The sequence below is a fragment of the Alligator sinensis genome, unplaced genomic scaffold, assembly GCF_000455745.1.
Source record: "Alligator sinensis unplaced genomic scaffold, ASM45574v1 scaffold647_2, whole genome shotgun sequence".
In the NCBI taxonomy this organism is placed as follows: Eukaryota; Metazoa; Chordata; order Crocodylia; family Alligatoridae; genus Alligator; species Alligator sinensis.
In genome coordinates, this window is record NW_005841832.1 from 3,136,795 (window position 1) to 3,151,837 (window position 15,043).

General features: G+C 43.4%; 1 protein-coding gene and 1 long non-coding RNA gene across 2 annotated transcripts in view; one reads left to right on the forward strand and one right to left on the reverse strand.

Annotated features, from left to right (window-relative positions):
• Nucleotides 1–883: 883 nt before the first annotated feature.
• On the reverse strand, nucleotides 884–3,338 carry LOC112549204. The gene is made up of 3 exons (XR_003092571.1): nucleotides 3,239–3,338; nucleotides 2,483–2,686; nucleotides 884–998 (listed from the first exon to the last, which is right to left on the reverse strand). It is a non-coding gene; the product is annotated as an uncharacterized LOC112549204 (long non-coding RNA).
• CCDC155 (coiled-coil domain containing 155) overlaps nucleotides 913–15,043 on the forward strand; it is a 27,998-nt gene continuing 13,867 nt past the window's right edge. Inside the window, exons 1-12 of the mRNA XM_025196527.1 lie at nucleotides 913–1,102; nucleotides 3,293–3,406; nucleotides 4,662–4,842; nucleotides 5,844–5,905; nucleotides 7,030–7,102; nucleotides 7,852–8,013; nucleotides 8,532–8,649; nucleotides 10,008–10,058; nucleotides 11,168–11,245; nucleotides 12,164–12,220; nucleotides 12,621–12,680; nucleotides 13,949–14,013. Coding sequence (XP_025052312.1) covers nucleotides 931–1,102; nucleotides 3,293–3,406; nucleotides 4,662–4,842; nucleotides 5,844–5,905; nucleotides 7,030–7,102; nucleotides 7,852–8,013; nucleotides 8,532–8,649; nucleotides 10,008–10,058; nucleotides 11,168–11,245; nucleotides 12,164–12,220; nucleotides 12,621–12,680; nucleotides 13,949–14,013 — 1,193 coding nt within the window. The 5' untranslated portion in view covers nucleotides 913–930. The remainder of the gene's footprint in view (nucleotides 1,103–3,292; nucleotides 3,407–4,661; nucleotides 4,843–5,843; nucleotides 5,906–7,029; nucleotides 7,103–7,851; nucleotides 8,014–8,531; nucleotides 8,650–10,007; nucleotides 10,059–11,167; nucleotides 11,246–12,163; nucleotides 12,221–12,620; nucleotides 12,681–13,948; nucleotides 14,014–15,043) is intronic.

The following is a 15,043-nucleotide window of genomic DNA, read 5'->3' on the forward strand; positions in this document are numbered from 1 at the left end:
AACCTCATTAATTAAATCACCTCCCCCCATAACATGTCCTCCCTGCTTTTGTATCCAAATAGGCCAGCACTCAAGTAACTTTGCAAACAAGCTAACCACTCCTAACACATCCATCCTCTCAAATAAGCAGGCAGGTGGCAAATTATCATTTAAATTGTCCTGGTTTATTACAGCCCTATCTCAACTGGATACGTAATTTACATATTGCACTCCCCAGAATAAATAGGCCAGCCCTCCATAACATCCATAAAAAAAATTCCCTCATTTTGTATGCTACTACTTGCTTTAACTACTGCACCCAAATAATTCAGTAGACTAATAGTTCCCTCTTCAATAAGTGTGATAACTTCCATTGATCTGGGGTGTTATTTGTTCTCCATAAACAATTGCTCATCCTAAATAAATCCCTTCCAAATAATCTATATATTCTAAATATCCCATCATCAGCCAGGTGTGTGTCCTATTTTGTTGTTTTCCTGACACCCCCATTCCCAGATTGGTTAAAGGGTATTCATTTTGACCACATATGAGACCTCCTTGGTTTAAATCAGGAGACATGCCATGAAAGTCATTAAGTGAGAGTTAGGTGCAAGATCCTGGGAGAAATCCCAAGGTAGGCCTAGTGGTAAACTATACCACAGCTGTAGTTAATTAAATGCAGGAATCAGAGAAGCTAGCACCTCCCTGAATGTGAATGGGCAGCCACTACCTTAGGCTAGTGACTGTCCATTCATACGCAGTGGTGCTAGCTTCTCTGATTCCCTCATTTAAGCCAGTTAGTCTACTAGAATGTAATCAGACACAATTTGATTACCATGTGTGAAGAGAGCTTGTCAATAAAACCATTTCCAAGAGATACCTTATTTTTAGGAGTGGTATTCTTAATTTGGTGCCTGTTTCTTTGAAGGCTAGCTCAGATGAGGTGGTGAAATGGCATCAGAAGGCATGCTTTCCTTCCAAAAGGAGGCTTGCTTGTGGCTTTCAAATGAAGCCAGCTCCTGTGGAGAAACAGATCAGCTGGTGAGCATAAGTGAGAGCCAGTCTTTCAAGCCCAAAGAGGATGGGATATCCACAGAATTGTCGATGGTTGTATCACCAGGAAGTAAGTACAGTATTGCTTTTCTGGGCTCTATGATACCAGGTGGCTACCATTATTGCAGTATCTGAGTGCCTCGCATTATTTGCTACTGGGGGTAAGAACTCTTTCCTACTTATTTTACAGGTGAGAAACTGAGGCATAGAGGAAATGACTAGGGTCATGTGGGACAGCTGTGTCAGAGCAGGGGCTAGAACCTGAATCTTTTACATCCCAGTCTTCTTCATATGAACGCTATACTTAAAATTCCAGTGGGTAATTAAATGCTTTGGTGGATCAAGGCCAATGTTATAATCCTTATGGCTGCAAACATAGCCCTGAAGTCACATTTTCAAGGTTAAGCAAAACAATGCTGTCTGCCAGAATCTGTAGACAGCCTGAATCTGCCCTGATGAGAGATGAGACCTGGCCCATTCTTTTGACTCTGAAAGAATCATGCTTAGCTTTCAATGTCAACATTTTTTAACTATATCCTTGCTGATAATATTAGCAGAAGCTTACAGCTGATTTGCTTATTTCATAGTTCCTGCCCATCCCTTATCACATGAGCTAAATGCCCCCAACTTTTGCTGCCAAAACCAACTTCTTTCTTTTCTGGAACTATTAGGTGGCTGTGCATTAGTGATACAAAAAGGGTGGCATTCAAAAATTGAAAAAAGGGCGGGGAGTGATGTTACCACCAAATTAAATAACTCTGAAACTGCAATACGAGAACTAAACTATTATTCATTATTACTTTGCTATTACTTCATATTTATTATACAAGGGTCTAGAAAACATGATCGACAGTGAGGTAAGGTTTTACAGGCACATTGTAAGAGACAATTGTCCCAGACAATTTGCAGTCTAAGCACTGACAAAAAAATAAGATAGACCAGACTTGCCCAAGGAAAGGCTGTGGTGGAGACTGGGACAGAACCTAAATCTCCATACTCACCTAAAAGTTTAGCCAAGAATATGGGGGAAAGAGGTGGAAATCACACCCTTAACCAATACAGCTGTGCTGCTGGCAAACTGTGTAGAAAAAATTATATATCAAGTTAGCAGTATAGCTAACTCCATTTGGAGAACTGGATTAAACAAATTATTTTACTGGTATCACTTGTTTCTGCTAGATAAGTTTCAATACCAACAAATTATCTCAAGCACAGGGATGCCTTCAGCCAAGTGCTCTATCTGTCAACCATACTACCTTCTGCACTGAGATCTGTACCAGAGCTGTAGGAGCACAGACCTGATTGCAGGATAAGGGGCTTTTAGGTATGAAGCTAAGTGTGCCCACCCCAGGGCAAAAACATACAAGAAAACTGCATTTGCTGTGATGCTGGAAAAGAAGGCAAGGCCCTCTGCATTCAGACCCTCTAAGTGCTGCTTGACGGGACTTACCTGAAACTTTAAGGAATGCTGAGGGGAGTTTTTTGCAGAGTCCGATTCAACTTAAGCAAGTCGTAGAGACTGATGAAGTCATCACTTTTGTCACAGGCCTCAGATTCAAACTGTTCCACTTGGATATTATTATTAAGGATGCCCACTTGGTTACTTCAGGTTGTGAGGGGTAGTCCAAATAGCATTTAGGTACCATAATGATTGCTGTAGGATAGATAAGAGGAGGTATTATGGCAATGGGTGGATAGGTAGTTATTGTGTATAGAGAGACAAACACACACACACACACGCCCACTTTGGCTATACATAATAGGCCCTTCAAGCTAAATTCTTTACTGATTAATCCTTGCAATTTGACCTCATAAGCCAGGATCTCTTTGCCAATACATGAGCATAAGTCCAGAACATTTCATTTTAAAATCAAGAAAATTAAGCTAGATTGAGCTGGCATAGCCTAAAAGCTGATTTTGGCCTGGTGACATCCCTGAGTACAAATGGAATTTTTGCAGGGTGCGTAGGTGTGTGCATGTGTGTGTATCATGGAATTGTAAAAGGTGGAGCAGGGGAAAGACTAGGTAGCCTTGGACCATTCTCCCCCTTTCCATGCTGTCAAACATACCAGGATTGTTCCTAACAGTGTATTCATAAAACATTTATCTAAGTATCCTACTATTCCACAGTCCATAACAGTATGACAGGAACAGCCCAAAAGGGAGGATTTGTTTGCAGGTAATCTGACTTAGAAGCTATCCTCACCAAAAGATGCTCTGTCCTGCTGCAAATGTAACATCTCCTCCTCTTCCTCACCAGTGTCATGGAACAGCCTTGTCCTCAGCACCAAGAGCAGCATTCCGAGCGGGGGTGGTTGCTCAGAGGAGCATGTACTCAACTGCACTTTTGAGGCCTGTGATCCGGAACAAACAGGTAGAAAGCTTTTTCTAACGTCAACTGGAAATTTGCACTTTGTGGCTAAGAGCTTTAGTGGTACTGGGAAGTCAAGTGCGCTTAGATCTGACGAAGGGTTTTTGAACCCGAAAGCTTGCTTAATAACCATTCTCCAACCATTTGGGTTGGTCTAATAAAAGATATCAAATTCACACAAGGAATCTTGTCTGCCTTAGATCTGAAAGCTTTTCTGCGATGAGACCAATTTAGCAAATCCCACCCCCTCCCGCATCTCCTGGCCTTAAACTTTTCCACTCACAGCCCATGTTCTGATGTCTGAAATCCTTTAAAAATATCTAGCATCATCAGGATGGAGATTTTTCTACACTCTTAAGAATTCACAAGTATGGTTCAGTTGACATTACATGGACAGGACTCTGCCTGGTAAATTTCAGAGTAACTCATTACTGAAGAGGTTCTATATTGCTGTGGAGAAGGGGCACAGATTACTGGCTCCTGGGTTCAGAATGTCACACAGTTGCTCACACCCTTGATAGGGGCTGTAGCTTCCAGCATGCAATGCTCCATCTTGAGCTGAACAGTATTTTGTTTGCAACAAGGTGGACCCCTGCATTCTGGGATATGCAATCTCTCTAAAATGCACTCTTGAATGTTGGCAAGACAGGCATTGCTCGTGTCTCTGTCAAGACCAACTACAAGAGAACCTAATCCCTGTGCATTAGAAATTACACAGGCCAAAAGGAGATCAGTGAGGGACTCAGCTCTTCTGAAAACAAGGCCATTTTATTGAGCTGGCTCTTCAAGCCATTTTGATGTGGCTTGAAGAGCCAACTTTCAGAAGAGGTCTTGTAGTCGATGCTTTATATCATACAGTAATTCCAGCATCTCTTTTATTGTTAGCACCTAACTGCTGCGTGATCACTGATGCCTTATGTCAAAAATCCTTTTCTAATTTTAGTTTAACTTTCCTGGTAGCTACCCTAGAGGCTTAACAGTGCCAAACTTCACTATGAGGGAAAGCAGGCATAAAAGAAATAAAGCAAATGATTCTCTTTGCTACTACTTATTTATTCAGTAGTGGGGAGACCACAGCCCATTATGCCAAGCACTGTAAAAACGCAGACCTAGCCGCAGGGAACTTACAGTCTAGCTACTGGGCAGAGATAAAGGAGGTCTTATCCCCACTTTACAGGTGGAAAAACTGGAGGGGAAATGCCTGAAGATGTGCTTGCTGCCTGTTTGTGATCATTGCTTTCTCTGTGTTGGGTTGCAGGAAAGGTACCTGTTTTCCGGATTATTGAGTACTTGCAGGCCATGACGGGTCAAAGCTGTGAGGAAGGGAGACTGCAATCTCTTTATAAAATGCTGGACCCGGAAGAAAGGGGAGTTGCTGTGGATCTGCCAACCTTCCATGCTGTCATGAAGGATTGGATCTCAGACTGTCGACGGGATGGGTCAGTGGTCATTGGAAGCTGCTTTAAGAACTTGCATAGCTTAATCACCACTCCTGAGGCACAGAGAGGCAATAGGTGATACACAAAGCTATTTAGGTGCCTAAAATGCAGAAGGGCTGCCTAGTAGGATTTGCAAAGATGTCTATTTAACAAAACAAACCCAACAGGCATTAGGTATCCAGGCACTTCTAAAAAAATGCCTGTACATCTTCAGGTGCCTATCTACCTTTAACAACCTAGCTTTAAGAGGCTACCAAAGTCATACAGTCAGTAAGTGGGAATCCAATTTTGCCTTGTATCCCTGCCTGTTCTAACTTCCTAGGCAACACATTTGGAAAGAGCTTAGATTAGAACACCCAGAGTCTTGGCTCCCAGCCCCACTTTTACCTTCCTCAACCAAAAAAATCACAGAAACAGAACCTCAGAGTCTTTCTCTGTCCTACTCATTTATCTGTATTGCCTCCAAGAGCTGAGAGTAGAACCCAGGGGTCCTCACTTTCAGTCCCTTGCTTTAATCACCTGACTTAATTTACAAAGGTAGGAATAGAATCCAGAAGTCCCTTTACTGTAATTCCTAGGTCAGACTGCTACAGAATCTGTGTTCAGTACTCTGTATACCTTTGCCATCTGTCCATTTTAGTCTTTCACCAAAAAAAGTTCCCAAATCAGCTCCATTCCCTTCTAATAAAAACAAGATGAAATGCAGAGTGAGATCTTATCCTGGCTTTGTCGTCACAGCTATATCTAAGACAACATGGGTGGCCTTCCTCTTTTGCCTGCATCCCTCAGATCTGAATGTTTCCCCCCTGTTGACATGCAACTGATTAAGCAACTTTATTGCAAAACCTCCTGGTGAAATGAGAGAACTCATTCCATCCTTTTGCTTATTAGAGGCGGATGGTGAATAAAGAAAGGTCACCCGATACAGCCAGAGCATGTGGTGATCCATTTCATGGAGACAGCAATAAAGCAGGAATGATAACTATTAATTTATGTTCCAGGGGATTAGAGTGCACCAAAGAGCAAGACAAGTTTGTGGACAATATTTGCCTGTTACCATCTGGTAGGTGCCTGTGCTGAAAGGGATAAAGGGGAGAGGAAAAAAAGAAAGATGGTGTATTTAGTGCTAAATATAGACAGTTTTTTAATGCGCCCTTGGGAAATGGGGCCTTTCTCTTTGTTCATTATGCCAAAGGTACCCAGAATTCTCCTGGGTTTTGAAATACACTCATAGAACAGCTTTCCTCTTCCCCACTCACCCCACAGCTGCAGTATCTTAGTGCCTCCTGAGCATTTGCTAATATAGAAAGATCAATTGCTGCCTCTCTCTTCCTTCCTGGTCTGGATTAGACAGAACATGATTAGTGTAGAAGGGCAACGGGTGGCATTTGATTATGTTGGTTTGTGTGAGTGAGCAAGTCTGTGGCTCAGACTACAGAGGACAGATTCTGGGCTTCTGCAAAATGGAAAGAAACCAAGTTTAACTGGTGATTTGGAAGCTTCCCCCAATGTTGGGGCAGGGGGCTCCCACTGATGGAAATGGAACTTGAGTCCTCACTCCCTGTTATAACCTGAGCATCTCAGATTAATGAAAAGTTATGTGAACATCTATAGTGATGGATGCAGTATAAGAACAGGTGAAAGAGAGAAGATGGGGATGTAGGTAATAGAGATAACAGGTTTTTAGCGTAGGAAACATGGGTGGGTTGAAGGAGACATGATGAATATAGCTCTATATTCTAGCTGTTTCCATCTACTGTAATACTTCCAAGGGCCTACGAACAGCCAGGCACATACCAAAGTACTCCCCCAGGCAGCTCTGTCTTATGTGGAGAATCAGAGTGGTGTCTGGCTAACTCCAGGATTGGGGAAACACAGATGTCGCATCATTCCCCCATGCCCTACATTAAAGCTGATTAGAAGTCTATTCTGAGTGGCATGATACCTCTCATGGACCCTGTCATTAGCTCACTGGTCTTTCAGAAATAAGTTGCATTCAACTTTCAAGACCAGTTGCTTCCCCTCCCCTCCCCTCCCTCACCTGCCTAGTGAGCAGGAGCTATTTGCTAATTCCCTGCCAGTGTTTACTTTTCTGATGCCCCACTTATTTGTGGCAGCAGAGTGGATGGGGACCAGAAAGCCACTGCAAAGCCGCACCCCGAAAACTAATCTCTATCCCCTTTTTAGGGAAAAAGAGGAAGGCAGCAGGTAATGCTGCTCAGTTAGAGGGCTATGGTGGGGACTTCAACACCAGCAACTTGTAAGTACTAACTTATTGTCAAAGGAGGACTGAAATGTTTGCATGGAATCTTCTGCCACAGAAGATCACGGTAGGCTTGGACCTTCGTATATTTCCAGATATTTTACTGAATTTTAAATAGTTAGGATCCTCTCAGGCTAGGGGAACAGATTCCCAGGGGATGCAGGAGATTCCCAGGGGATGCAGGAGATTCCCTGTCTTGCTGTCTTCAGATCCAAACTGGATACCTTTCTAGAAGAGATGCATTAGCAAAACACAAGCCCAATATAGGTGTAACTGGGTGAAATGTAAAGGCATGTGCTACATGGGAGTTCAGGCAAGAAAATATAATAGTCCCTTCTGGGCTTAAATACTATAAACTTAATCTCATGGAAACATTCCAGAGACTTGGATTCAGAGGGGCAGTGCTTCTGGGAACCCTAGGATTCAGGACTTCTGGGTCTTCTCCTTACATTGACACTGGCTTGTTGTGGGACCTGGCATTGGTCCCTTTCCCTCTCTGTGCCTCTGAACAGGATGTTGAGCGGCTGGATTCAAACTGTTCTTTCACTGGCATTCTCAGTGACAGAATGGATTGTTGAGGCTGGGACTCTCAATGTAGCTTTGACTAGGCCTGAAGGGAACCTGATCCTTAACCAAGAGTACTTTCTACAGCATTGGGCTGCTTACTATAAGATGGGATGTGAAAGTGGCTCATCTGATCACAGATCTCCCTGCTGACATCTCCTTCTTCCTTTCTGCTGGTTTAGGGAAGAGGCTGTGGCTCTTGCAAGCATTATTGAAGACCTAGAGTGTAGCAACAAGAAGCTAGCTGTGCAGAATGCCAAGTTGCAGAGGACCATTGAGTCAGCTGAGGAGATCAATTCCCGGCTTACTGAAGAGATCTCTGAGCTGAAGGGCCAGCTAAGAGGGTAAAATGGAGGGATGGAAGACAGTCCCAGCTGTGGCAGGGAATGGAATAGAGAGACTCAAGAGGGTGTCCACTCCCTTTAGTCAGGGCTGGTTCCTTGACTCTTGCCATAGTGGGTATCATGGGGCAGGGAGCAGTCTGGGGAACTCAGTGGGATGGTGTTCTGTATTCAGTCAGCACTGGCTTCAGTGTGGTGCAATGCCAGGGTGGATGTGGTGCAGTGATACAGCAATGTTGGCAGCTCTGGCTCCTATCCATGTCTTGCCAACACAGCTGCTCACAGGGGACACATGCTGTAATGGCACAAGCAGCCAGGTGTGGACATGCTCCAGCAGGAAAAGTGTCAGCAACTGTAAGCCAATAAGAGCTGCATGGACAAAACATTCTAGTACATCCAGGACCTATTTTATTTTGTGAGACTTGGTTCTTTACTACAGTTGCCCAGTCAGTTCCCCTTGACCTTGCTAATTAAGAAGCCCCGAGTTACTGCACCATCTCACCAGCTGCTATCCTTGATAGTATGCAGCAGGCACTGGAACAAGCCAAGTACATAGCTAATGAGCTAGAAGACCTGAAGGCTATTGAAAAAAGGCTAGAAGAGGAAAAAGTCAGACTTCACACCCAAGCCCAGCAGCTGGTAGGTGCTTTAGTTTAGCAGAATTTTCCCTGCCTACTGGTTTTAAGCAGCTGTCCTGTTTCTTTATGGATAGTAGTAGAGTAGGCATGTGAATCCTGGGTTCTGTCCCAGCTCTAGGAGGAGTGAGTTCAGCGGGGGAAGAGGAGGAAATAGCTGTACTGACAGCCAGGATGCAGACAAAAACCCCAGGCAACTGCAACTGATTTTACTGTTTGGCTGGATAAGTCATGTAAGGAATCCTGTTGAGACTCCATCTGGCTACTAACAAGTCTACAATCATGTATCCACCCAAGAGAACAAACTGCTTTGCATTCTCTTGGAAGAAAACTGAGGTGAGGGGAGGGAGGGTCTGAAAGTGGTCAGGAGAAACCAACCTCTTGTCTCATGTCCTGAGTTGGTGAGGTCTCAGCATCACTCCCAATGAGATGAGCCAGTGCATTACAAATGCATCTGGTACTAGACTAAAAACCATGGTTCCTAACACCTAGAGCCTGATTCTTGGATGAACTAAATTGGTGGAGCTGCATCCATTTCAACTGTGATTTACACAGCGTTCTTAGGTTCTCATCTGGTATAAATGAACATCAGCAGGGGGCATATCATACCCATGTGCAAAGGAGAACTTTTCCCTCCTGGCTGCCCATACTATCACCATTTAGAGGGATAAAAAGTCTTCAAATACAAAATGAGCTTCTATTAAGAGGATGGCAATCAATTGTTCTCTATATGTACAGGAGACAGGACAAGTAGTTACTGGCTTGCCAATAAATTGCAGCTAAGGAGATTTGATTTTTTTTTTTTTTTTTTTGTAAAAATATAAGATGTGGGGGGAGGGGTGTAACACACACCCTTTCTAGTCACTGATCATTGCTTCCTTAACCCACCATAGGAACACATGCAGCTAAAGAGATCTAGGTTAGATATTAGCAAGAATTCTGAGTGAGGTGAAGTGCTGAAAGAGAGGTTATGTGGGATCTTTGTTGCAAGAAGTGTTTAAGTTCAGGTTAGATAAATATTTTTTCTGGGATGGTTTGGATCACTACTTGAGCAGGAGGTTGGATGAAATGACCTCAAGAGGTCCCTTCCAGCCCTGTTTTTCTTTTAAGTTGGCACTCTTGGCCAGCACTGAATGTACCTTCCTTTTTTAAAACCCCTGGATGTTTACTAGTTCCCCATTTGCTGTAGCTGTGAATGGCTTGTCATCCCAGCGCAGCTGTTGCAGGGCCTGTGGCCTCTTGTGCTGGGATTTCAGGGAGGCATGAGAATAAATTTATGAGTTGATGACACATAACACCAGCAGCCTGGACCAAGGGTCTCCACCCCTCAACATCTCCCCATTCTTTCCCCTTTTTTCATAGGAAAAGGAACAGCAGTGTCTCTCTGTACAAGTGGATGACCTTCAAGAGGAGGTGAGGATGGCTTGAAGAATAATATTGGATGAGAGCATCAGCAGGTAAATTCAGAATCCATGCTTTAAAGCACAACCACTGAAGAGCAGCAAAGGCGCTGCCAGAATTGGAATGGATGACAGCAAGACCCCACTCCCCTCGGAGTCGGTAATGAATTGGGGAAGAATTCAGGAAATTGCTACAAGAATAATTCTAGGTCTGGAAATACTGCCATGCAGTGTACTACAATCTATTTAGTTTACCAAAGAAAAAGTTAAATAAACTTGACCACAGTCTGTTAGCACACACCTGGTGAGAAGAAACATCCAGCAGCTGCAAGAAAGAAGGATGATAACTTGGTAGAAACTGGGGGCAAATGTTTTAACAGGGAAGGTGACTGATGATTAGTCACCAGAACAATTTATCAACAGGGTAATGCATTCTCTGGTCCTCGAAATCTAAGTCAAACTTGGATATATTGTAGAAAGATAGTCTAGCTAGAGACCAACAGTTCCTGGGTAGGAGTATCTCACCTGTTATGCTAGAGATGAGACTAGATTATGAAAATAGCCCATCAATGAATCCAGTCTTCCAGTATGGTACTGGTGAGTGATGTGGGGCAGAGAGTTCAATAGGGACACTCTCCTGTCTTCATCTGTGCTGACGCCAGAACCTTCTGTAACTGTAAGGCAGTTGAATCTGCTATTTTGCATCCAAAGTGTAAAGCCAAGGTCCTGGCTGGTTGTGGTCTGCATCTTTCATCAGAAGAGACTTTATTAAGCCGTGTCTCCTGATCATCCTCCAGAGGCTCAATTGCATTTAAGTGCCTTTAGCTTTTTCTGGGGTGTAGGCTGTAGCATGTTGGTCTAAGGACAAAGGCAGACAAGGTTCTTTGGGTAAATCCAATATCTTTTTTATTAGACCAGTTAGTTTTTCCTGCAATTTCAAATGCATGTGAAATTTAATTTTCACTTCCTGTGTTAACCTAGGGTGTAGTGTTGCTGCATACTCATTGCAGCACTGTCTGCGTTCATTGGTGGTAAAGCCTTTTGAACAGTTAGATCATGTTCTTCCCATGTCTGTTTGGTATGGTTTATTAATATTAAACATCTTTTGTGGCTGCTTCATAGAACAGAAAGCTCATCACAGAGAGAGAGGGGAAGAGACAGAAAATTGAAGTGCTGGGCACTGAGAAAGCTGAAATGAAGGTAAAAACCACAGAGACCTGCATGGTGTCTTCACACCAGACACTAATAATTTGATTTGCAGCAGTGCTGAATACATACAGCCTGTATTGCCATCATGAGGTTGTTTTTGCTATAAAGAGATGTATCCTCCTACTTGGCAGGTGGAATTGGCTAAAAGGTCCCTTATAAATGTTTTTGCAATTAAAGAAATGCCAAGTGAACCAAATAAGTGTTTTCTTATCAAGAATTTAAAAAAATCAGCGCATTCTGATGAAAATCTTTTGTTTTGAATGTTATTACCGTGTGATACTATATTTTAAAGCATAAAAGTAGAAATAAGTCAGAACAGATCAGTGGAATTTTTTGTGAAATTAATCCTACTTTTCATTGTGGGTCCAGATGGAGTAGAAATGTTAATCCCCTGTGATTTCCTTGTGGGATGGGCATTCTGATTTTTTTTTTTTCTTGGCCACTTGCATTTGTAGGAGAGCCAGTTGTGTAGAACTATGGTCTCCAAACTGGCGCACAAACTGCTGGGGCTATAAAGCCATAGTAGATGGTCTGTGAAATTAACCTCCCTTTTTCAATCAAATTTGATAGAGGTGGGTGAAATTCTGAGGAGTGGCACTTCAGTCCATTGATCTAAAGTTTGGAACTGCAAGCCTGGAGGCTTAGAGCAGCTGAGTGGGATGTCAGAACTCCTGGATTTCATTCCTGACTGTCACTGGCTTATGGTGTGACCTGGAGGGACCAAATCCTTTCTATGTGTCCATGCTTGCCTCCTTGTAAAACTGTGGTAGTTTCTGACTCACTTTCTCACTGGGGCTTTAAGATTTAATAATGAGTATAAAGCTTGTCAAGATATCTGAGGAAGAGCTAAGCACCAAGTACTGGGAAGAGATCAGATGCAGTTAAGACCTCTTCTTTTCCTCTCTCCAGTCTCAGCTTTGCGAATATGAACGTGTCATCTCCTGCAAAGATGCTGCCCTTACTGAGGTGAGCAACTTGCACATAACTTCAAAGAGCGAGTGTGCTACTGTGGCTTTAGTATTGTATTTCCTGTTCTGTCCATCTCTGTGTCACTAATTCCATTGGTTGCTGACCTGCAGTGGATCATTCTTAATGCAGTAAATAATTTAATTATTGGCCACAAATAATTGGGATGCAGAAAATACTTGGTGGCATTCTCTGGTACATGTGCTTTCCAGAGGTTGGAATTGGTGATTCTTTCTGGTATTTAAACCTAGAACATCTAACCAAACCAGCATTCCAGCCTTTGTTCTGTTTGGCATGCTGTGTCCTGCTAGTACCATCAGGTGTCACTAAACCATCACGAATGAGATGAGTTTTACTCTGTAATGACTTTAGGTGCTTTCTCTGACTTTTCTGTTTGCAGAAAACCAACTGGGCTGAGGAGCTAGCAGCAACTGTGGAAGAGTACAGGATGGTGGTGCAGGTAATGGACACTGACACTCCATAGCACTCCTGCCTTGGTTCTTCCTCATGCCTGTGTTAATCATTCTACCTGAGTGAGAGGGGTTTTGTCGAGCTTATCCCAGGATCTTAGGCTGAGCTACAGGTCTCTTTGAATACCAGTCCACAGCCTGTGGTGTCAAAAGAGACCAAACTATGCTGAGTGGCTTCAAGAGGGTTGGACCATTGGCAGGCCCTGAATCTTTGAGCTGAGAATCTAAATGCATGATTCTCCACTGCCTGCAATAGAAGTAATTAAAATCCTCTGACAGAGCAGTGTGGACTTTAAATCTCTTGGACCTCAGCCATTTGAAGACAAGAACCCACACTGAACTACATTTGTGATTTAGTTTATTTAGCCAGTGCTGCTCTAAGGTGCAAGGGGGAAAGAGGCCACTAACAATGGAAGAGTGGCAGCTGCCAGAGTCAGCAGTTAAAGGGAGTTCTTTTGTGCCCCAATCTCAGTTATTCCAGATCTGCATGTGGGGCTGGGACAAGGTAGGGTGGAGTTTAAGCTATCTCCATGCCCCTAGAGCAGCATGCAAGAGTCCTGATAAACTTAGATCAGCCTCTAACTTGTAATAATCTGCTCCCTATAGTCTCCTGGGACACCTTTTGACTTTCACCTCTGCCCACTCCCCCAAATTACCCTTACTTTATCCACAGTGGTGCACTCAGACCACACCTCCAGTATCCTCCCATGCCAGAAGCTAGGAGTAGAGCTGGAACACTGACTATATGCTAAGCCTATATACTATCCACAAAGAGCTTTTGTAGAGCTGGCAGTCTTGCAAGTAGGCAAAAATGCCTGTTTATTGTACAAGCAACACTGTGACAGAGCATTAGCATTTAAGGGGAGGTTTGAACCCTTGCTCTAGACATTGAACCCTTGTTCTATGTGCTGAAGGCTGCTTCCAGTAAACCAAGCTGTACCTGACTATTTTGGGCTGGGGAATCAAAGATGGCTGGATATGATGCTGGTCACATCACTTCTTTGCATGCCATGGGCTGCAGAAACTGCTGTGCTTTAACCATGCCAGCCCGATGGGCCATCTATGTTGACGAAAGACTTTTTATTGGGTCAGGGCTGATTTTTTGTTTGTTTGTTTTGTTTTTTGTTTTTTTGTTAATAAAATGCAAACAACTGAACTGGGCCTTTGGCTTACTGTAACAGCCCCTGGTGATATGGGGCTATATAGAACAAATCCATCACCCTTGAGTCCATTGGGAACCTTGTCTTTTTTTCCACAGGAGCAGAGACTGGAAATAAATAGGCTGCAGGACCACCTGTGCCACACCTACAATGACTTGGCTGTGTAAGTGGCATGCTGGGGAGTTTGGTGGAATGGGCACATGGCAAGGGCAGGCAGAAGAATGAATAGGTGAGAAAGGGATGTAGCTAGGATCATCTTGTGCCCCAGCTATTCTTTGCTAGAACAGATTCCTATAGAGGACATCCACATTACAGAGAACAGCTCTCAAAGAAGCCAGGCCCAAGCCAGCAATCCTGTCCCTGAACTGAGATCAATCCAAGTCGGTGGGAATTTTGCTTCCAGATGGGGCCATGTTTCTACCCTACTTCAGTGCATGCTGTGCAGCCAGACACCTGCAGCCTTACATTTGGAGCATTTGGGCCTTCAGTTCTCAAACAGTGTCCTGATTCTGGTGTCGTTTTTTTTTTTCCTCACACCTGTGGGCCTATGGCAAACCCTGGATGTATAGCATAAGAATACCAGGCTGGGTCAGAGCTCCTATAGCAGTTGCTACCAGCAACTTCAGAAGAAGCCATAAACAGTCCTAGAGTATCTTAGTCAGAAGGAGACCCCAGGCAGATGAACACTCGGCTTATTCCCTGAGCCATAAACTAACCCATCTAATCTAGCTTTGTATCTGCTTTGTAAGAACTGACATACACACACTCAGAGGCATAGATTGGATTGCTCACAATCACCAGCTGGAAGCTGACACAAGAAAACACGAACTAAAAATAAGATGCATAATTTAACCACAGAAACAACTTGCTGAGGGATAGGGGTGGCTTTTCCATCACTAAGGATTAATTTAATTGTAATCCAATCACTTTACAAATTAAAGGCTCGGTGCTGAAATCCCTGGACTGGATTCCATGGCTGATGGCAAGACTGAAGTCAGTGTCTTCTACCCAATTATGCTGTCCTCATTGTTTAAAAAAAAAAAAAAAAAATGTTGAGGCAGAAAAAAAACACAAATATGGTTGGAGGCCTGGGAGGAAAATTTCCTTTTACATACAGCACAATTGCTTTACTTGATCAAGTGATGAATAGGCAATTTGAACTTTGCAATGCATCAGTATCTTTTATGTAGGGA